At 52.6% G+C, this 20,797-nt stretch overlaps 8 protein-coding genes across 8 annotated transcripts; 2 read left to right on the plus strand and 6 right to left on the minus strand.

The window, feature by feature from the left end:
• Window positions 1-2,377: 2,377 nt before the first annotated feature.
• Window positions 2,378-4,313, minus strand: CC1G_06939 (GTPase; the record flags this gene model as incomplete). Its single annotated transcript, XM_001837681.2, has 4 exons — window positions 2,378-2,411; window positions 2,462-3,949; window positions 4,014-4,056; window positions 4,107-4,313. The coding sequence occupies 3 exons, from the start codon at window positions 4,311-4,313 to the stop codon at window positions 2,472-2,474; spliced, it is 1,728 nt and encodes a 575-aa protein (XP_001837733.1). The 3' UTR covers window positions 2,378-2,411; window positions 2,462-2,471.
• A 252-nt stretch (window positions 4,314-4,565) lies between these two features.
• On the minus strand, window positions 4,566-5,885 carry CC1G_06940 (hypothetical protein; the record flags this gene model as incomplete). Its single annotated transcript, XM_001837682.2, has 1 exon — window positions 4,566-5,885. The coding sequence occupies one exon, from the start codon at window positions 5,883-5,885 to the stop codon at window positions 4,566-4,568; it is 1,320 nt and encodes a 439-aa protein (XP_001837734.2).
• Window positions 5,886-7,206: 1,321 nt separating this feature from the next.
• Window positions 7,207-9,581, plus strand: CC1G_06941 (dynein intermediate chain; the record flags this gene model as incomplete). Its single annotated transcript, XM_001837683.2, has 10 exons — window positions 7,207-7,320; window positions 7,382-7,572; window positions 7,629-7,698; window positions 7,751-7,919; window positions 7,978-8,122; window positions 8,175-8,261; window positions 8,312-8,456; window positions 8,511-8,768; window positions 8,823-9,302; window positions 9,354-9,581. 10 exons carry the CDS (start codon window positions 7,207-7,209, stop codon window positions 9,579-9,581), a joined length of 1,887 nt encoding a protein of 628 aa, XP_001837735.2.
• On the minus strand, window positions 9,542-10,332 carry CC1G_06942 (hypothetical protein). The gene is made up of 5 exons (XM_001837684.2): window positions 10,282-10,332; window positions 10,034-10,222; window positions 9,956-9,979; window positions 9,780-9,899; window positions 9,542-9,719 (listed from the first exon to the last, which is right to left on the minus strand). The coding sequence occupies exons 1-5, from the start codon at window positions 10,289-10,291 to the stop codon at window positions 9,655-9,657; spliced, it is 408 nt and encodes a 135-aa protein (XP_001837736.1). The 5' UTR covers window positions 10,292-10,332; the 3' UTR covers window positions 9,542-9,654.
• A 43-nt stretch (window positions 10,333-10,375) lies between these two features.
• Window positions 10,376-12,103, minus strand: CC1G_06943 (hypothetical protein; the record flags this gene model as incomplete). Its single annotated transcript, XM_001837685.2, has 4 exons — window positions 10,376-10,719; window positions 10,791-11,430; window positions 11,480-11,793; window positions 11,842-12,103. The coding sequence occupies 4 exons, from the start codon at window positions 12,101-12,103 to the stop codon at window positions 10,376-10,378; spliced, it is 1,560 nt and encodes a 519-aa protein (XP_001837737.2).
• Window positions 12,104-12,546: 443 nt separating this feature from the next.
• On the minus strand, window positions 12,547-16,345 carry CC1G_06944 (hypothetical protein; the record flags this gene model as incomplete). Its single annotated transcript, XM_001837686.2, has 10 exons — window positions 12,547-13,724; window positions 13,782-13,950; window positions 14,000-14,148; window positions 14,198-14,296; window positions 14,347-14,410; window positions 14,462-14,687; window positions 14,740-14,920; window positions 14,976-15,366; window positions 15,417-15,581; window positions 15,725-16,345. The coding sequence occupies 10 exons, from the start codon at window positions 16,343-16,345 to the stop codon at window positions 12,547-12,549; spliced, it is 3,243 nt and encodes a 1,080-aa protein (XP_001837738.2).
• Window positions 16,346-17,030: 685 nt separating this feature from the next.
• CC1G_15545 (hypothetical protein) lies at window positions 17,031-18,302 on the minus strand (the record flags this gene model as incomplete). The annotated part of the gene is made up of 6 exons (XM_002910958.1): window positions 17,031-17,270; window positions 17,331-17,544; window positions 17,599-17,789; window positions 17,846-17,920; window positions 17,970-18,103; window positions 18,158-18,302. 6 exons carry the CDS (start codon window positions 18,300-18,302, stop codon window positions 17,031-17,033), a joined length of 999 nt encoding a protein of 332 aa, XP_002911004.1.
• Window positions 18,303-19,515: 1,213 nt separating this feature from the next.
• On the plus strand, window positions 19,516-20,584 carry CC1G_06945 (fungal cellulose binding domain-containing protein; the record flags this gene model as incomplete). The annotated part of the gene is made up of 2 exons (XM_001837687.2): window positions 19,516-19,974; window positions 20,034-20,584. The coding sequence occupies exons 1-2, from the start codon at window positions 19,527-19,529 to the stop codon at window positions 20,582-20,584; spliced, it is 999 nt and encodes a 332-aa protein (XP_001837739.1). The 5' UTR covers window positions 19,516-19,526.
• Between the last annotated feature and the right edge of the window lie 213 nt (window positions 20,585-20,797).

The raw sequence follows: 20,797 nt of genomic DNA on the forward strand, positions 1-20,797 counted from the left end.
GCACTCATCCGCCATTAGCCGCAAGCCTGGCTATCTTCGAAGCCCCTTGACCACAGGGCACAACGTCGCCTCAAGGGCATGAACGACATTCTGCCGCAGTCCTTATCTCTGTATCGTGTCCTCGCCGAGGCCGAGTGCAAGTGGTAGTAAATGAGGGAAAGGTAACCGTTCGAACCGACCTCATGATTGGCGAAGTTTGCCTGGCCTTGTCTCACGAGGACATCCCAAGCAAATCTGATTGATACACACACCGGTCCCGCACGGGTTCTGGCAGATGAACGCGATTGCCAACGTGCCCTCGATAACACCATGCATCTGTTCAGTACGTGCAACAACGTGAGCGTTTGGTCTCTTGGGCCAGAGGAGGAAAGAGCGGACCCGCAGGACGGCGCGGCGAGAATATGTTGAGAAATCGGACCGAATTTTACGACACCATAGCCCTGAGTGTGAGAGAGGTTCGGAATACCTTGCCAGACACAGTGACCTTTCGAGGCGCGTCTGGAAGGCAGGCTGAAGGACGATGACCACTGGGTCTATAGCGACCGCGGGTTCGCGGCGGCATCTCCACAAATTGGTGAATAACACCGTCACAGTAAGCCCACATGTTCGCCTAGAACCTTCAAGTGATCACATAGGGACAGGGAATGACCGCGAGGTGGCCATGCAGGCACAGCCGATCATAGTCAGAAACAAGATAAGCATCGAGCCGCTCGCAAGCAAGGATAATCTGATTAACTTCGAAGCAAAATTCTTGTCAAAATCCATACGCACCAAAAAACGGACAAGTCGATTGAGAATTCTTTAAGTCTCGCAGGGACTCTCTGAAACGAGGACCTCCAATTAATTTGAAGCAGATATACGAGTTCAATCGTCGAGAACGCCGCAGCAAGGTTGAGATCGATGGTCGTACCTGTTCAATGGGAGAACATAAATCGGATCTTTAAATGTGTGTTCATCGAAAGGCCTAATGACGCTCTAACCATTCAGTTTTCAATGTACTCGAAACAAAAGCTCACCACTGCTGCACATGGCGTGCTCTCGCCATAGGACGTAGAAAGGACCCCGTGAACTGAATTACCTGTGTCACATAATAGGAGAATCACATATTCTCCATGAACTTGAAACTCAAGCTCAGGTTCAGAAAGTTCTGTCATTAATCTAGAGAAATTCAATTCAGTCTTGAGGGGGATGGATATTGAAACACTGCTCCTTCCTCACCTCTGATTCTACGAGTCCGGGTCCAGGAAACTGGACAAAAAGCCAATGCATTCCAGGTGATATAGCGTCATTCCACGACCCATGAAGTCATGCACCTAGCCTCCTCGGGATTCCTCAGCTCAGAACACGGCCGAATGAAAACAAGTCCCGTCATGACAGAGGTATTCCCCGAACTCGGGGGACCATAACATTGGCGCAAGAAGAGCCATTGTGCGTTCGAAGCTGGAGAAAGGCGGATGCGTGAAGAAAGGACCCTATCAGTAGTCGCGGAGTTCAAGCGACCTGCAGGGCATCCCGCCCATCTTCATGAACAGAACACGATCAGTTCAGATGACTCCAAATTTAACTCGATATGTCGAAAACTGAAGTCATCGCTGGCGACGATGACTGGAAAAAGAAAGAGAGGACATGGACGTTGGTGCCAACGCCTGGATGCCTCCGAAGCGATCAAACAAAGGCTGGACAACGCCCTCACCAGGCCCTTTCCGCAAAGTCGTATGTAGGTATCTGCGTCTCTCCTCGCCCGTGCGGACGGCGCCATCGTAGGATCAGGTTCAGAGACAAGACTCATCAGCATCCGCCACGGAAACCCCCCCTGAAACGACGACCCCCTTTAATCGAACAAAGCTGCGGCCCGTTGCAAGTCGATCGGGTACTCGCACCGAGAATAGCCTACGGCAAGTTCCCAGTCCTAGGACAGAGGCTCGCCGCTGAGCACGCTACATTGCCGCGCTGAAAGGTCCTGATGTCCGGTGGGGAAGTCGATCTGGAAACTGAGAAATGGAATCCTCGTGTAAAAATAAGCTTTTCCGGATGTCATGAATCCCATCATGGTGTGATTGCAACACAACGGAACACCAATGTCAGGCGCGTTTCGCCTGGAGTGGGTGCTGGACCCTGGCTAGTAGGCCCCGTTCCACGATAATCGTGAACGCGAGCGGTTCAAAGAGGCTGGAAAGGAGGTTCGAAGGCCCAGAAATCCGGAATAGGTGACAGACGTCATGCGGGAAGGGCATAGGCCGATCGTTCCCAGTCAAAGGCGCGGGATAAGGGAGAGGACAAAGGACATCGAAGGAATCTTGTGTGCACAGGAGACGTGATTAATGAGTGGAGATGCCGAAGGTCAGCTGAGGTTAACTCGGATGCTGGTGTACTAGAGGTGAAGTGTAGATTAGGAATTAAGTGCGAAAGCCCTATACAGCGTCACCGTCAGACTCATCAGGAAAGGAGTGTCATCACATACCGTTGTCTACTTATGGCTGCTGCTCCCGGGCGTCCATAACATACTGCTTCATGAGTGCAACGATTTTGTCTAGATTTTGACTATATTTGGCAGATGTGGGGACAACCTCCAAGTTCCTTCCATCGGGAAGGACCATCTGGGTCTTGACGAACTCTTCCAGTCGCTTGAGCTTCTCCTTTGCCGCTCGAACCGCTTCTTCGTCCCCTCCCTCAGCTAGCAGGTCTGCCTTGTTGGCGATGACCATGCGAGCCTTGGTGCTCATACCCGCTTCATACTTCTCCAACTCATCCCGCAACACAATGAGCTCGTTCCATGGGTCAGGGGCCGAGAGATCGATGACATAGACGAGGGCAGGAGATCGCTCCATAGCTCTCAAGAACGAGTGGCCCAGTCCATGGTTCTCCGAGGCTCTGGAGATGAGACCAGGGTTGTCGGAAATCGTAAACCTGAACGATTCGTACACGTCGAAGTGGTGTCCACGGCCGATCTTATCGAGGTATTCGTCGTCCGTAGCCTTCTCGTTTCTCGTGCGAGCGAACGCGTACTCTCCTGAGAACATCCTTTCAGCTTCCTGCTGCTCCTCGATGATGGTTTCGTCGTGAACTCCAGGCCCAGAGATGCTGCCTTCCCACGTTCCGTCCTCCGCAACGCGAACAATGCCAACGACAGGATTCAACGTTGTGAACGGGTAGTTGGCCACCTCCGTCTTGGCTCGACCCCCAGTCAAGGCACGCAGGAGTGTGCTCTTGCCTGCATTGGGCATACCGACCAAGCCGACATCAGCCAAGAGCTTCAATTCGAGCTCCAGCGTGATTCTCTCCCCTTCCTGTCCTCTCGTCGCATATTTCGGTGAGCGGTTGTCTGTGGTTAGGAAATGGGTATTGCCAGCACCACCCTGTCCTCCAGAGGCGACGAGGTAACCCAACGGGTCTCGCTGCTTCGTACCAAGTGGCGCATCCACAGGCCTCTCCGCCTTCACTTCCTTGTCGAGGTCGAGATAGATAGGTTCCTCCAGCGCCCTCTTCCTCCGCATAATCCTCCTCTCCCTTTCCAGTTTGTAGTGAGCTGCCTCCGCCTCCAAGAACGACTCTCGATCAACGTTGGAGTCTGCTGCTCCAGGGTAATGCAACCAACGTTTCTCCCTCATCCTGATCTTCCTCTCATCCGGCCCCAACCCTTCCAATGACTCTTCCTCCGCCTCCCATTCGTCCTTGGCGCGTCGTGGATCGCCCAGTGGTATTTCGCGAACAATGGTCCCCAAAGGAACCCGGAGGACATATGGAGGCGCAGACTTTCCATTCTGCCATGCTCCTTGTCCGTGAGTACCGTTCTCTGCGCGAATCTTCTTCGGCACGCTGGAGAGCGTCGTTAGGTGCGGTGTCGGTAAGATATAAACGTCTGCGCCGCGTCCACCGTTTCCGCCTGAAGGAGGCCCATATGGCTTGAATTTTTCTCGATGAAAAGCCGCACAACCGTCTCCTCCTTTGCCTGACAGGCCAACAAATGTAGAATGTAAGTCCGAGTTTCATATTCGTCACGACAAGAGACGCACCTGCCCGGACAGTGACAATTACATGGTCAAGGAATGTCTGTCCCTATACAGATTGTCAGAATACAATACGAATATAAAAAGATATTCACTGACGCCTTGTCTCCGCTTCCATTCGGTCTTTCGACGTCGACGGAACGCTTCTTCGTCCTCTTCAGCTCGGGTACCCTTCTTGGCACTGGTGCCAGCAACCGTGCTATTGAACCGAGGCAGGCTCGAGGTCACGAAGAGGTTTGCACGCACAAGGCGCCAGCAAACCGCGCCTCCGGAGTGCCCAAGGCTGCTGTTAATGCCACATAGCATTCTATGGTGGTGGTGGAAGCTTCCCAAGTCGCTGAGCCCGGCGCCGACACCAACAACTTCAAGCGCCACGAAATTCTGGGACTGATGATGATGCGAACAAATCTACATGTGCTGATAAGATAAGATAACAATACAGTGGAATTTCGATCGAGGCAACAAAACTTGGGTATTGTACAATTCTACAGAGTCCTTCTTTAAAGCTATGGTATACAATGTTCAGAATTGGTCGTTACTCTCATGTCTATCAAGAAATCAAGGTCGGACGAGATGCCTGATTCCCAACAATGAAGCCGGAGTTTCTACCTGGCGATTACGCTCGGCTCGAACGTTCGTACTCTTCTCCGAACGGCTTGTGTCGAGTGGGCAGAAGCTCGACTCCACAGAAGACGATGAATACGTCCGCACCTCAGACAATGAAAGCCGCCTTGTGATCGGCAATGCAGAGATGCTGTCCGAGTCCTCCAACGTGGGCCTGAACGCCGGGGAGGTACCTCCCGCGATATGGAGCAGAAGCGTCGCCGCAGACTCGTCTTCCATTGTTCTTGTCGGTGAAGTTAGAGAGGAAGTACTTGCCGAACTGGAAGGGTGGTCCAGGTTTAGACTCGGAGGAACGTGTGTCGGACGAACTGGATCAAACTGGGTGGATGATGGCGGTGAAGGGAGATACGAACTTGGGGGTTTAGGATGCGAATCCCTGTGGGGGAGAATGCGGGAGTCTGATTCTGAGTCTAGAAGCCAGGATGAGATCGGAGGAAGCGGACCATCAAGGGACGGATGGCGCGACGACGATGGACGGGATGAGAAGGGAGCTTGAAGGGGGGATGGAATGGGGCTCAGCGTCTCTCCGGCGACGGAAATGTAGCTGTCCCGCCTCGCGCGCCTAACTGCCCGATCCGATGGTGCCCCCATGTCCCCCTCTTCACGTGGGCGCTTCCTCGAAGCCGTTGAAGGTGCCGCGCAATTGGGGCACAGAGGAGAGGAGCTGGATGGCTGGGGCTGGGGCTGAGGCGGATTAGCTTCGAGGTCGCCAACGCGGCTGATTAGCTCTTTCATGTAGGCCACCGTTCGGACCAAGATCTCGAGTTTGAACTCTTTCTCCTTCTTCTCTTCCTTCCCCTGCTTCTTCGGTTTGCTGGAACCTGGTCTATACTCGCCATCGCCCTCCTCGTCAGATTCAGGAGGGTTGGTTGGCTTTGGTTGACCATAGTCGAGAGGAACCAATTCCCGGAGGGTGGCCAACGCCTCATTGATCTTGGTTCGACGAGCTTTCTCGATGATCGAGTGGTTTAGGCGGCGCTGTGCTTCCCGTGCAGCACGAGACAGAGGTCCTGGCTTCCTACCGCGTTTGGCAGGAGCTGGGGCGGCTGACGCAGTCGAAGGTGCTGATGAGGTGTCCATAGGGGAGTCGGCAGGCAAAGGGGGTTGTCCTTTGGGTAGGATAGGCGTCGCTTTGGGGACGTTGTCGTGGTCACTAGCCATGTGTGAAGTCGATGCAGCGGGTGTACGTTTCGCGCGGCGAGAAGGGTTGCAACTACCTGCATAGCGTTCCTTATCGACTTCCTGACCGACCATTTGTGAGAAAGTATGTATGTGAAACGGGCGTTGAATGTATGGGGGTGGTGGGACTGAGTGAGCAAGAGTAGAGAACCGCCTGAGGGTTCTTAACCAGTGAAAGAGGAGCGGTCCTAGAGGCTTTAATTTCAATTTAGATATGGGATTGGCTTCTCTTGACCAGCTCGTGTGCCCAGTAAACGTGTATCGCAGCTACGACAACGGCACACGACTGGGAAAGGCTATCGTGATTGGTGGAGCCCAGCGCACGTTCGTGCTAGAAGACCTACGTTTAGAACTCGGAGCGATAATCAACTCGACTGCCACATTTGAAACCAAGCGTAAGGCATGTACCCGATGCAACTGTTGCATGTTCGTTCGAAGGCGGTGGTATAGGTAACGGGTCCAAGGAAACGGCGGGCGCTGCTCAGGAATCATTTTATCGCCAAAGAAATTCCGCAAAAGATAAAACGGAGAATGTAACAGTTGGAGGTCGAGAGGCTTCCTCTTCGAGTTCAATTCGACCAATTCTCTTCTTCCTGGAACTTGGTCACCGCAGGCAGGCTAGGGAATCGAGCAGCGGTGGGCTGGCTTGGTGAAGAGCAACACGAGAAGCCAAGAGACGGCGGGCTGCGGCGGGAGTCCGACAATCTCGAATTCCCACGCCTCATCACCAACGTTCCTCAAGCAGTGCTGTTTATTAGGGGAGGTCTTTCCCCGCTTCTTGAACTGTGTATACCAGAGAGATATACCGTATGACCAAACATTACGCACCAATATTCCTCGCCCTGAATGCTTCATAATACTCCGGAGAGAACGTTCTCCCCGTGAGAGGGCATGGATGAATTATATGAAATTTCCATCTATAACCTAACGGGAGGCAGGTTCTAGTGTGCTAGGTAAAGCCAATGCGAGAAATGGCACCCTGCGGCTTGAAGAGGGCATCTGGAGCAGATGTTCACTCCTAGGACATAGTGGAATTGAACTCTGTGAAGAATTCATGAACTAGCGCCCCGCGGGTGACCTGGGTCACTGGGTGGTGGCCAGATTTAGAAGGTGCCTACACATATCGGGGAGGCTTGGCAGGGACTCCTTGCAGGAAATAGGCGGAAGATCTGTCGTGACTTAGGCTCAAATGCCATATATCGAGTTCCCATCTAAATTAAGCCTTAACTGGGCGAGCTGGTAGCTAGGGCGAAGCTCTTCGAATACATCATAAGATGGTGAGAACACTGGTGCCCACTGACCGGTCCCACAGTCACAAACAACTCGAAAGCAACATGCTCGGGCGTGATCTCGAGAATCGAGCATACGACGACCAGTAGACATCTACAGCATCGACATGTCCGAGCAGCGACGCGCAGAAATCGAAGCCAAAAAGGCTAGGATCGAAGAGTTTCGACGAGTACGGGCAGAACGCGAGGCAGCGAGGGCAGCTGAGCGGAGGCCACTGAGGGTATGGAACGTCCTCACCCACAATAGTCGCCCAACCTGAATAGATTAACTAATGAAAGCAGGAAGCCGGTGCATCCCCGTCCAGGAGAGCTGTCGAGGAACTCGTCAATAGCCTTCTATCTGAAAGTCCAAGGCAGGGTGGCAAGGCGGAAGCGGATACCACGGCTTCGGAGTCCATTGAGAACGCTCCTTCTCCATCTGGTCCAGAGGCTCAGTCCATGTCGAGTAACTCTACGGACGACGTGACGAACATGTGAGTCCCGATTGCGACATTAATTAAAAGACATGCTGAGTTAATGCGCCGCACAGACAGCTCACTCCGCGCTCCTATACAAATCTCATTGATGTTGAACAAGAGCTGTTCGAGCTGCCACAGAAGGTAATATCTCTTTGACGCCCTGCATATCAAGAATCTCATCGTCAGGTTAAAGGAGCGGATTGTCTATAGTAAAGAAGTTCAAGCAACCGTGACCCAGAACGGCACCTACGAGGGAGAGACAGAGGAACAAACCCCAGCCAGGCGCACCACCGAGACGGAAGAAAAGGAGCCAGAAGACGAGGGTGCAAAGTTAGGTCAAGAGATTCAAGCAGAGATCCTAGGTATGTTCTCCCGCCGGTTCCTTTCACGGGTATCGCTCATCCCACCATTTGACTTAAGAGATGACAGAGGAAGAGAGAGTACGCATTCTCACCGCACCAGAGCTACTCGAATTTATCGAAAGGACGTCCAAGATCGTTCAAAGAGCCTTGAACGACAACTATGATCATTTACGTGACTACACCCTCGACGCTGAATCTTCGAGGTGAGCTTGAGCCTCATCACAAGTACAGATCGGATGCCCACCGTTCATTCAGCGATGCTACAGAGGGACGCATTAAGCGTGTCTGCGAGTTCTTCGACGAACGCTTAGGCAAGAACCGCTCCGTAACGGATATTGACTGGTCGCCCAAGGCAAGTCGCGGCTTTTAATTGACAAACCTTCCGAACTCAGTCACAACTCTCACTCCCTGAAGTATCCTGAGCTGAGCGTCGCATCATACAATAAGAATGGCAGCGCTTTGAATGAGCCTGACGGTATCGTCGCTGTTTGGAATCTTCACCTCCTCGAGCGCCCAGAATTTGTATTCCACTCCCAGGTACGCCCCCTTCTCCTGTATACACGGTTGACAACGGCTCACACCAAATTACAGTCCGATGTCCTGGCAGTGACATTCTCACCATTCCATCCAAACCTAATATTTGGAGGAACATATTCCGGCCAAATCCTACTCTGGGACACCCGTTCAAAGCATCTTCCCGTTCTCAAAACACCGTTATCTGCTACTGGCCACACACATCCTGTGTACGCCCTCCGTGTGGTCGGGACACAGAACGCACACACCTTGGTCACTTGCAGCTCTGATGGTACAGTTTGCACCTGGCTGGTAAACATGCTCGCACAACCGCAGGTACTACTCGAATTGCCGGTCCCCCCACACCGAACCGTACTAATCGAGATACAGGAAACACTGGAACTACTTCAGCCCGGGCACAGCAAGACAAACGAAGTAGCCATCACCACCCTCGACTTCCCAGCCAACGAAACCTCTACCTTCTGGGTTGGGACCGAGGAAGGAAGTATTTACCAAGCACATCGGTACGACCGAGCTGGCGTCAAGGCAGGTCTAAGCCAACAAGAAGTATACAAAGGCCACCATGGGCCAGTCCTCGGACTGAATTTCCACCCTTCAAATGGACCTGTCGACTTCTCCGACCTCTTCCTATCCAGTTCGGGAGATTGGACAGTGAAGTTGTGGCGTGCTCGATTGGCGGGGAAGCCTAGGTCCCCCAAGACTACAAACCACCTTTCACCACTTCATTCATTCGACCAAGCAGATGACTACGTGTACGATGCCAAATGGCATCCTACTCATCCAGCACTCTTCGGAACGGTCGACGGCTCTGGCAGGTTCGACATATGGAACTTGAACATCGATATTGAGGTGAGGACTCTTTCACTACCCGGAATTTTCATCTTCTGACATCCACGGTAGGCCCCAGTAGCCTCTGCGACAGTTGGGTCTGGACGAGGTCTAAATAAAATCGAATGGGATCGGAAAGAAGGTAGACGGGCTGCCCTCGGCGGAAGCGACGGTCGCCTCTACATCTACGATGTCGGCGATATGGCTGCTCCACGCGAGACGGAATGGGTGGACATGCAAAAGGTCATCGCAGGTATGTTAGAAGGACAGATGAATGGTATTACAGATTCTCGACTATAAGAGGAACAATGGGGGCAGCTATACTATACATTATACTACAGGATGCTTCTTCAATTTCACGGCGAGCAACCGATTAAGCGCCGTTCTCTTCAAGAACCTCAGCTGCATGTTGCTTGGCAGCCTCCGAGGTTCTGGGATCTGGACAGAAAACCATGTTAGATGCCCCGTCAGAACCACATAGACAAGACAAGCACTTACTGGACAAGGTGGCCTTGTATCCGGCTAGCACTCGGGTGTTCTGGGTACCCCCGCTGTTGCCAGATTCTTGACCGAGAACCTCTCGAGCATGTTGCTTGGCTTCCTCAGAGACATTGTCATCTATCGGCATTTGAGTCAGGAAACACTAGTGAACGGAAGCAACCGAGTCTGCTTACTCTTCAAAGTAGCCTTGTAACCAGCTGTCGGTGCTTCGTTAGTATTGGCCAACATAAATCGAGCACCAAAAGCCTTACCTCGCTGGCGAGTCGAAAGTCCGTCATGATCACCAGCATCGTTACTGGATCCTGAGTTCCCGCCAGGCGCATCGTAACCCATCTCCTGAAGCTTCTGAATGTCGCGCTGCTTGGCTTCCTCGGAGACGTTAGGGTTGTTGATAGCTGCCTTCAAGCCGCGAGCAACGTTGCCGGGGTCTTTCTGATCGTCTACTCGAGAAGGGCATTGGGTAAGAGAAAATAACACCGAGAAGGACGAATCAACTCACAGTTGGACATGTTGGTAATGTGATATGAGCTTGAAAAGTACAGGGAGTTGCAGTTGGTTTGTATTGGTTTGTCGGAAAGGGTCAGGATCGTCCCTCATTTATACCAATTCCCAACCATTGCATCATCATTTATTGGGAGGACAAACAAAGTGGAGAGTTGGAGCCAAATGTTAACAACGTCCTCCTTCGCCGCTTGTTGTCGAGGGCGAACAAGAGCTCGTAACCAGCTGGGGATCGCTGCTACTCCACAGTTACGTCGGAAAGCAGCGGGAGAAGGATTGCGATCAATCCGTCGAAGCGAAGCGTCACCAGTGGCGAGAACGACCTCGGTGACGCCAGAGGTGACGAAAATAACGGCAACGGCAAGCTGGAGTCCACCCACGAGCCCCGGCGTTGGAACATTTTGGGCAACTCCCGACGCTATGAAACCAGTATCGCCTTTGACAGGTTGTCCAAAAGAACCAAGCGCGACCCTTTCAGAAGACGTATTCCTTCTGAAGTACGCTGACCTCCCTTCCAGGTTTCGTGTTCGTACTTCCATATGTCCAGCGCCGCGCGCACATACATGCTTTTGTTGGCAGGATGGTACACCTTGATATAATCAAGAGAAGATAGCGGAGAGGAGCACGAAGTTCGGGCGGATGTCGACGCAGAGTCAGCAGAGGTGTGACTATCCCCGTCTTTCGTTGTGTTTTCTTGATGGACCGACGCGCTGATTTCTCTGTTCAACTCCGCGTCGGTTTGGGTCGAGATATTGGCAGAGCGGGCAGCATGGAAGCTGAGTCCAAGCGCACCAACACGCCCACCTTCCTGCAAACTCGACAAAAATTCCCAGAACGCTGCGATTGCCGGTCTTGTCCAGTATATCGGTTCCTGACTTTTGAGAGGTGCCGGTATAGGGCGGACTGCGTGGATGTCGGGGTCCAGAGGATCATGAATGGAATCGTCGAGAAGATAGGCCGAGGTCGCGTCGCGCCATGGCAGCGTTCCGCGTAGAGGGATAATCCATGCTGCACGGTCGTATACATTCGGTGGAGGTAGGGGGTCGCTATGGGGTGGAAGACAAATCGGCGGGAGGCGTTTGTATTCACGAATCTTCGTTGACTCCGATTGAGAGGGACTCAGGATGGGCGTCGGACGGATATGGGGCTGTGGTGCAGAGTTAGACAGGGCTGTATCCGGGTGTAGTTGCACATACATGTGGAATAACATCGTGTAGGAGACCGTAAAACGTCTTCCTCCGTTTGGGCGACGGGGCTTCCCCCTTACTGGACGATTCCTCCGCGTCTCGCGTTCGTTTTTTTGAGGGGCCGGCAGTCGAGCCAGCACTCGCACGGGCGATTTCCTCGCCTTTGTACTTGGCCACTTTGACATGCACAAACTCTTCCAACTCGTTGAGAGACCACAGCTCGTCGTTTGTGACAGGGGCACCCCATTCCCGGAGCTCGAGCGGACGAGAAGTAGTGACCCCAGGGATCGTAGGAGGTCGATATCGAAATTCAAATACATTTCCTATGCGATATGAGTTGAGTGTTCACCTTTATAGGGCTAATCACTTACCTGACGATCCTGGCCCCTTTTTCTCCCATTCAACATCCTTCCAGACGCCAACTCCGCAATTCGCGATGCAGGATTCAACCAAAGCCCGCGCCTCCGCAACCAAAGAGGTAGGCGAGGGTCTCGGAACCGTCCTTCCTTCTCCCTCCAAACGTCCTGTAGGCGGCGGGGACGTAGACCGCTGCGGGGTGTAATTGTGAACGGTGACATTGGGCCTGAGTGCTCGCTGAAGCTGCGATTCCACAGCTTGACTTGAACTAGACATCGCGTCCTCCAGGTTCCAGATTCAATTAAGCAATTTTTCGAGAGATTCTGCAGCCTTTGATGCCTTCATAGTCGTCGTTCTGCCATAGCCAAGCAATTCATTGTGGAGGACATGAATCGACTTGAATCAACCCCGAACCGTTTCTCACTTTCTTGGGCCTCTTGATGCCATCACGCAATTTCGCTCACGATCATCGCATCGTGAAAACACAGCCACCTTCGTCGCGGGCGCTAATTTGGAGGAGGGCTTAACTTCTGACTCAAAAGAGAACACAGTAAGGATAGGTAGCATATACAATCAGAGATATATACATAGAAGAAATCCCCTCGACCACCCGTTTAATAAAACTCCCATTTTGTCACAACCTCCACAAACATCCCTCAATCCCTACCGAACTCGTCAGCCATTCCATTTCTAGAACCACCACAGAAAAAGAGTTATTCTCACCTTCCCGCCCAGTAGTACCGATTATTCATATACCTCTTCGAAGGCTGTTGAGGAGCCACCGGTGCAGCAGCCTTCGCAGCCGCAGCAACCGTCTTCCGCCCAAAGCCCTTGCGCCTCTCGACCCTCGTCCACCCCGCCTCGTCTAGTGCTTGTGCTTCTCGCTGATACATTTGTGAATGAGCAGTCGGCCTGGGTGCAAGAGTGGGTGTAGTATATCTGCTAGTAAATGGGGCAGCCCTCGCGTTGAGTTTGCTCGCAGTCGTGGACTGAAGAGACGTAGCGGTTCCCGGATAGACATTCCTGGCGGATGTCGCCGAAGATCCTTGGTTGTTGACAAATGTTATGGTTGTAGTGGGCGTAGACTGGCGACGAGATTGCTGGGATGTCCACGTCGAGGTTGGTGCTCGAACATTGGCAGTGTACCCATAGCCGTTGAAAGAGGTGTTTTGATATCCATAGGAACCAGGCTGTTGATACAAACGCGACTGAGTCGAATAGGCTTGGGGCTGTGTCTTACCCCGGTTCACGAGCGAGTACTTCTGGGATGTGGGGTTCTGCTGAATATCCCAGCCCTTCTTCTTCGGCAAACTCGGCATATGAGAAAGCGAAGGCCACTGAGTGGGGGAAGGGGTTCGCGGCGGGGTTTCGATGGATGTGGATGGAGGTGAATGGGAGCTGGTCTCCGGCCAATTCCAACTATTGGAATGTGACCACAGCTCTTCATCGGTTTGGAAGTAGCTGGTGGATTGCTGCTCAGCAAACTTCGCTTTGTTGGCCCACAACTTTGATGTATCGAAACCTCCCGACGCGCCCTGATACCTCGCCGGGACACGCGCACTTCCAGAATTCGACTGTGTCGAGAAAACAATGGAGCCAAACTGGAAAGAACTACGCCCGCGGTTCGGGCCCAGAACACCGGGCATGTCAGCCGAGCCAAACGAGACATCCCTCCAATCCACCCAGGTACGAGACTCCCCAAACATTCGCGCCCAATGGTTGGCGAGCCTCGCAACCAAGGTGTGATACCCAGATGTCCTCAGGAAGTCTCGGTTGGTGACGATGATCATCCCCTTCTTGCATCGTGTGAGGAGGACGTTGAGGCGATTGAGGTTGGACAAGAACCCGACTTCGTTGGTTCGCACGAGGGAAATGATAATGTAGTCCCGTTCATTGCCTATTCATGGAATGAGAAGGACGTGCCAGTGAGGAAGGCTCCACAATTGACACTGACCTTGGAAACTATCCAGATTGAACACTTTATCCTTCCAGTTAAGGTCGTTGACCGTGAGCGCCTTTTCGATGCGCCCTCGCTGCGCGTCGTAGGGAGTGATGACGGCGAATTCATGATGGTTGTAGTAAATCTTGATGAGGTTAACGACGGTCGATATCTCTCCCTCGTTCTGGGAAGCCCGTTATTAGGATGCAACTAGATTAGCGATGAATACACACCATCCAACTCCTCCCTGACATGGACTCGCGGCCATTGCCGGCATTCACAAACTTGATACAACCCGAAGAGACATCATCGTGGACAGATTCGAGTTGCCCTCCATATACCTCCTGGGAGATGAAATGTCCAAGTTGGACAGGCATTCGATCTGAAAACTATTAGCATCTCTCGATCACACCGAATCATGAAGGACAAACACTGGGTCTTCAACATCCATCGTCTCTCGTTCGTATTCAGGTGGGCAAGATCGAACACCGTTTTCATGGTCCGCACTTTCTCGTGGTTGAAGGGTGATACTAGAAAAGACGATGAGCATCTGTATCTACTCGCGGGGATCGTAGCTCACATTGACATGGGTCCCCAAAGAAGTACACCTTTTCCAAGTCCTTCTGGAATTTTTCGAAGAGGTGCTAAGCATACAGTCAGCACCGTTGTCCAACAAGGACGAGACAAACACGTACGAGAAACTCGAACACCCGAATCTGCGAGGCCTCGTCGACAATCAGGCGCTCCACAGGTACCAATTCAAACATCTTGTTCTGATCCAAGGCAGGATTGGAGAGGGTGCTCAGCGTCGACAAGATGACACACGAATCGCCGATGACACGCTCCAATCCGACAGGGTCTGTCGGGAGTTCGTCCGTGCGGATGAGCTTGGCCTCGATAGCAAGATACAAATGTTCATGCCTGTGTCGAGGTCAGCGTTCGAATAGTGACCAAGCCAACGGAGTGAACATACCATTCCTCGTAGAATTCCTTGGACACGATGATCTTGAAATCAACATCGCGTTTGAACAACGCGTTGGCGATATTCTTCACCGCAACATTGGAATGCGCGACGATCCACACTGGGCAATCGTGCATGTCCCAGATTCTAGAGATGGCAGCAATGGTGGTCGTCTTACCAGTACCAGGGGGGCCTAGCGAAGTGTTAGCTTCTAGGCAATCCGGCCTTATCTAGGGAACAACACTCACCATGCACAATGATCGACCTCTCGTCCGACCCGATAGTTTCCACTACCTTTCTCTGGGAGTCATTGAGATGCGCACTATGCAGAACAGACTCGACGCGGTATTGGTCCAGCCTCACAGAGTTGGCCGGAGGCTTGAACTTCTTCCAAGTTGGGAACCAAAAGAGACGGATGAAAGGGGATTTCTGGAACGACTTGGTGCCTTGGAGGACCGATAGAAGCAAGAACTCTGCAGCTCTCTCCGAGTTTGTGAGTTCCTGCCGGCCTATAACGTGCACGCTTTGAACGTCGTTGAGGTTCTTCATGTTGAGCGCGGAGAGGGTCGTGGTCTTTCCTCTCATACCAACGGCCCGAGTGGTATGCTCTCTGCCCGAGGTCGTGGTGATAACAACAGCCTTCAGGGAAGGTCAACCGATGGTCGACGCGTAAAAAACGAGCTTCTTACCTGGCGAGAACTTCTTCTAACACGCGTCTTGAATCGATCATTCCGTAATTCGAGTTTCCCATCCTTGCGCTTCGACAAGCTGTTGAACTCATTGCGGAATTCTCGTGGTTTGAGTTGATCAAGACGATGAATCTCGGCGACCATTGCTTCCAGGCATTCCAGTTCCTGGGCTTGGGTCAGCCATCTTTCGCGTTGGAAACGACGGGACAATGGCTTGCCTTGGGGTTCAGTCGCGAAGTATCCACGGAAATTGCAGACTTGATTTCAGTACACAGTTCGCCAACGCTGTAATACACCGGTCAGTTTACGTAGAAGGTGGAGGAAGCGGTATCATACCATTGAGAGAGCCATGCTCTCATTACAAAAGCCTCTTGATCCTCCTCTCGATCCCAGTAGCCATTGACCCTCATGGCATCGATTTGATCAGAGACGCGGCGTGCGATAACCTTTGCAGGCGACCACGGTGCAAGGGCGTTGGGAGCGAGGATGGTACTGAGGTCATAGCCCTGCGTATGGCACCCAGTGTGCTGTCGGATGAGCAAGGCAACTCGGGCCATGTCGAAGGACACCAACACAAACTCGTTAGTGTAGTCTTCTCCCAGTTTACTTGGAAAAGGGGCCTTTCCCGATAGGAGATCACGAAGGGGTCCATCGACGGTCCCGAACGACCCGGCGACGTCGTTGAGCGGTACGGAAACAACCCTGTCGTTAATAGAAAAGCCCAGAGACACGACGTCCTGCTGGCTGTTGGTCTTCAGCGACACGCCTACAACGATGGGGGTTTTCCTGTACGGAAGAGACTCAAGCAATTGCTTAAGCTCCCTACCAGCCCATCGGCGAGAAAACTGTTGGACCTCGATTTTGGTTGGAAAGATGCCCGAAGTAAGAGTGCTCTGGTGAACGTGTGAGATGAGATTAACCCGACTCATCCTGTAGTCGGCGCTGCGATTTGCGACTCGCTTATCAGAAGAGAGACGATGGGCGGGAGGCAAATCGATGAGAGGGTCGGATTGTGGGCATGACGTTTATATATCCAACGCGCACATGCTATCGGTGAGGCACTGGGAAGCATTAAACTTCATCAAAACGAGCCCGGGAGGTTCCCCTAGTCGGAATTCCTGTAGAGATCCTATCCCGCAGCAGAGAAGCCTGTGGCGGGATGGCTTTTGACTGAGGAAAGAAGCAGCAACCCGACGGATGTATAGAATAGCTCGGGAAGGAGAGTTCCTTGGGGCATTGTCGTTGTTCCCTGATCGAATTAGACGCTGAAACGATGACCATACGTGTCGTCAGTTCTGAGGTTAAGTCGAGTCTTTCGCGTTTACTTCGAGGCAACAAGTCGAGGGGACAGAGACAGGAGTGACAAGAAAAGATATGGTCAAGATTCCAAATGACAGAAGACGAAAGAGAAAGAAAGCCAAACGGACTCTGCGACAGGGTCACCTTTGAATTTTCGGAGATTGAAATACTTTCCCAGTTTGAATTGGCGAAAAGGTCGGCACACCGAGCTGACCGCTGACCGCGACGAGCAAGACGCTGGAAGACGAAAATCGAAATATTATACAGCGCTAAACCACATGCAAAGCAGACTGAAACATCATGCGAACCGAAAGGCTAGCCCCAAGTCTCCTCACCAATCTCTCTGGGCACCGATTCTCCGCTCGGGCCTCTCGCTGGATACTGGCCTCCTCCCAACGCCTGGCTCCTGTTCTGCTGATTGCCATACAACCCCGGATGCTCGTCCTCCCCTGCAAGTCGGACCCGTGCGCCTTGCTTCTTTGAGAAGAACATCCAATAGATGTACGAAGATAGCAAAGCCAGTGGATGCATCACCGTGAAGACGATGACCGTAATCTAAACCGCCGTAACGTCGTCTTCAGCGATCGAGTTCAACAGAACGAATGGACTACGCACGTAAACAGGACCGGGCTTCGGTCTGCGACTCCATATGCTGACGCAGATCCAGGTCGCCGCGACACACCACACGATGTCTCTCCTCAACAACACCACCAAGAACGCAACAGCATTTGTACCCATCACCACTCCAAATCCTGCCCAGGCGTGCCATTTGTTGTAATCTTGAGGTCCGTCCGGGGTTGGTGGGGTGTACGCAAACCCGAGCTTGACGCTATGAAGGTACGTGTTGGCAAATTCAACTTTCAAAAGGGGGCGAGAAACTCACAATAGACATAGAGGGAAGAGTAAAGCGAACGGCAAGACGAAGAAGAAGCGCATAGGGGCATGAATGAGTGCTGTGTCGAGCCACCGCGCGCTCGTTGGCCGGTGATAGACAAGGAGAGCGACGTTGGAGTACAGCAAAGCAACGAGGATAAGACCTTGCAGTATGGTGCATACGAGGAACCATTGCATGACCTGGAAAGCGAATGCTCTATCAGCAACTTCTCTAACACTCTTTAAGCACCACGCACCCAGGCAATCGCCCATAGACCCATGCAAACATTCGAAAATACCAGCGAATATCCGACCCCTTTCACGAGCGTTTTCTGTCCATCCAACGTTAGATCGTCATTCTACAAGCTATGAAATTCGCACCTTTGTATCCGGATTATTCGCGGTCACCAATAACAGGCAATACCCAATCTGGCCCAACATTATCACTCCAACGTACGAAGCAATGATACCGAAATTTGGTGAAATCGCCGTTGGGTGTAGCTTCGAGATTCCATCTGCAACACCAGTTCAACCTCGGCGATGTCAAGGACCAAATTCTGGCTACGCACTGATACTGGGCGTTGAGACCGTCGCACAGACGATTACACAAGCGATATTGATGAGCAGAGACAAGGGAGTGAGGACTTGGAGTCGAACAAGCGACAGATAGTCGCGTACAGCTGGGTGGGACGTGTCCAATGGTAGTGCGTCCATGGTGGTGAGTGTAGGGAAACGAATCGACCGGGGTGGTATTGGTATTCCTGTCTCTTGCTCCGATGATGTCACCGTGACGATGGCCCAAATACAATCACCGAGTACAGATAGTCGAACTGTATTGCGACTACCTACTAGAGCGTTGCTACGCCCTTAAACTACCATTTTTCTGGCTTGGTGGGCTAAAGCTGGGCTCCAGTGGTTAGAACGGGGGCCAATACACGAGATGTGCACGTGGTTAGGGTTAATTCTCAATAAGCGCCCGTCCTTCCTTCCTTTCGGCGCCATAATGCCTCGGACGTGGAAGCTCTTTACGTATGCAAATGTCAAACGCGGTGATAGTACTCAATTACACTACGAGCATAGACGATGCATAGAAAACGCTCACTGTGTACTCCACTGCCCGAGATCGCAGCCATCGCTGCGCCTGCAGGCGGCTTACAACGCCTAACTGCTCGCGCACCCCCTCGTCCTTCATTAACCTGCCTTGATTGAAGTTCCGTTCTAATTGACGCACAAAAATGGTGTCTTAAGCAGCTCCCTGGAATGCTTGTGTGGGCTAACACGAGATTCAGCGGTCCCGTCCCACACGTTTCAAAAACATCAAAGGGTGAGACCGAGCCGAGGTGTGCATCCGACATACGCATGGAGGTACCGATGACCGCAAGATTGCCTTTAAAGTGTTACGGAGGTTTCTCCCTATTTCTCCGCATTTTCATTCCTGACATGGGAGACGTAACTACACGCGAGGTAGAAATGCTCTCTTCTCGGTGTTCTTAACCCCGGATAAACTATTTAAGCGACCCGACGATCCACTCGAAGATCCAATTACTGTTAGGATGCGGCCTTCCATCGCACTTGCCTCCGTCATGAGAACGATCTGGGGTCGTTCCCACCAAATTTGGAAATTTATCATGCGCTTCGGTCGGCCCCATGCGATAAACTCTACGATTTGCCGTGCGTTGCAGTCGCCCCCCATGCACCCATGACGACTCCATTAGCTTTAGTCCTTTGAAAAACGTTCAAAGTACCACTTGGATAAACAGTCTTGGCGGGATCCTATGGTCACCTCGACGTACAAATGGGTTCAAGTTCGGATGAACCCTGGTTGAACGTCCTCCCCGAACATCGCTCTCTGGATTTTCTAGTCATTTCTCTCGCAGTATAAAACGATGTGTTACTCTTCACTAACCCCACAAAACCCAGTCAATCACATCCAGTAACATGCGCGCCGTTACTGCGTTCTTCCTCCTCCTCGCCGCGACCCTCCAGGGCGTCATCGCCGCCTCCACCCCCGGCTGTGGCAGGAGCCCACCCTCGAGCGGTACCAAGAACATCGGCAACCGACAGTACATCCTCCAAGTCCCCGCCAACTATGACCCCAACAGGCCGTACAAACTCATCTTCGGCTTCCACTGGCTCGGTGGCAACATGAACAACGTCGCCCCAGGCTACTACGGTCTCCGTGCCCTCGCAAACGAAAGCGCCATCTTCGTCGCACCCAACGGCCTCGACGCCGGCTGGGCCAACACCGGAGGTCGCGACACCACCTTCGTCAACCAGATGCTCACCGAGCTCAAGAACAGCATGTGTGTCGATGACACTCAGATTTTTGCGACTGGCTTCAGCTACGGTGGTGGCATGTCCTACTCTCTCGCTTGCTCCAACCCTCGTGAGTACCGCATTCAAGTTGTAGATCGATTGATCATTGACTCGGGCTTTTCTCTTTAGGTGACTTCCGTGCTGTCTCCGTCATCGCTGGTGCCCAGCTCAGCGGTTGCAGCGGTGGCGAGACCCGAGTTGCCTACCTCGGTATCCACGGTGTCGTCGACTCCGTCCTCAACGTCAGCGCAGGCCGCCAGCTACGTGACCGCTACCTCCGTGTCAACGGCTGCCAGTCCAAGAACGCACCCGAGCCCCCTCGTGGTCCCGACAGCAACTACATGAAGACCGAGTACTCATGCGCTGCCGGTTACCCAGTCTGGTGGATCGCTCACGGTGGTGACCACGTCGCTCAGCCCAGCGGACAGAACTGGATGGCCACCCAGACATGGGACTTCTGGACCCGTGCTATCTATGAAGGTGTTGAGAACCCCAACCCTCCCACCAACCCCCCTCCGACCCAGCCAACTCAGCCTCCCACTCAGCCCACCAATCCTCCTCCGGGTAACTGCGCGGCTCGCTATGGTCAATGCGGTGGCCAGGGCTGGAACGGCCCTTCATGCTGCCAATCTGGTGCCAGCTGCCAGGTCGTCAACCAGTGGTACCACCAGTGCCTGTAACTCTCTCCATAACTCCAACTTAGTTAATGCCGATTCGCCTGTACATCCATACCCACGCAAATTGTATTCTCGAACTTCATGTTTGAAAGACGATGTCATTGTATTGAATCATCCGGCCTATGCACACAAGAAATTGGCATGGGAGGGTTTTTGCTTTCATGTGTTTTTCCGAATTCCATAGCCTTCTATTACCCCGTTCCACCATGATTCCTT

This window comes from Coprinopsis cinerea (genome assembly GCF_000182895.1).
Source record: "Coprinopsis cinerea okayama7#130 chromosome 6 map unlocalized cont3.6, whole genome shotgun sequence".
Taxonomy (NCBI): domain Eukaryota; kingdom Fungi; phylum Basidiomycota; class Agaricomycetes; order Agaricales; family Psathyrellaceae; genus Coprinopsis; species Coprinopsis cinerea.

What these genes read in the sequence shown, in the direction of transcription:
- CC1G_06942 (XM_001837684.2), bottom strand. An exon ending in TTACAAGGCTACTTTGAAGA is followed by an intron (nt 9,900 to 9,955) that starts GTAAGCAGACTC and finishes AAATGCCGATAG; the next exon opens with ATGACAATGTCTCTGAGGAA. An exon ending in ATACAAGGCCACCTTGTCCA is followed by an intron (nt 9,720 to 9,779) that starts GTAAGTGCTTGT and finishes TTTTCTGTCCAG; the next exon opens with ATCCCAGAACCTCGGAGGCT.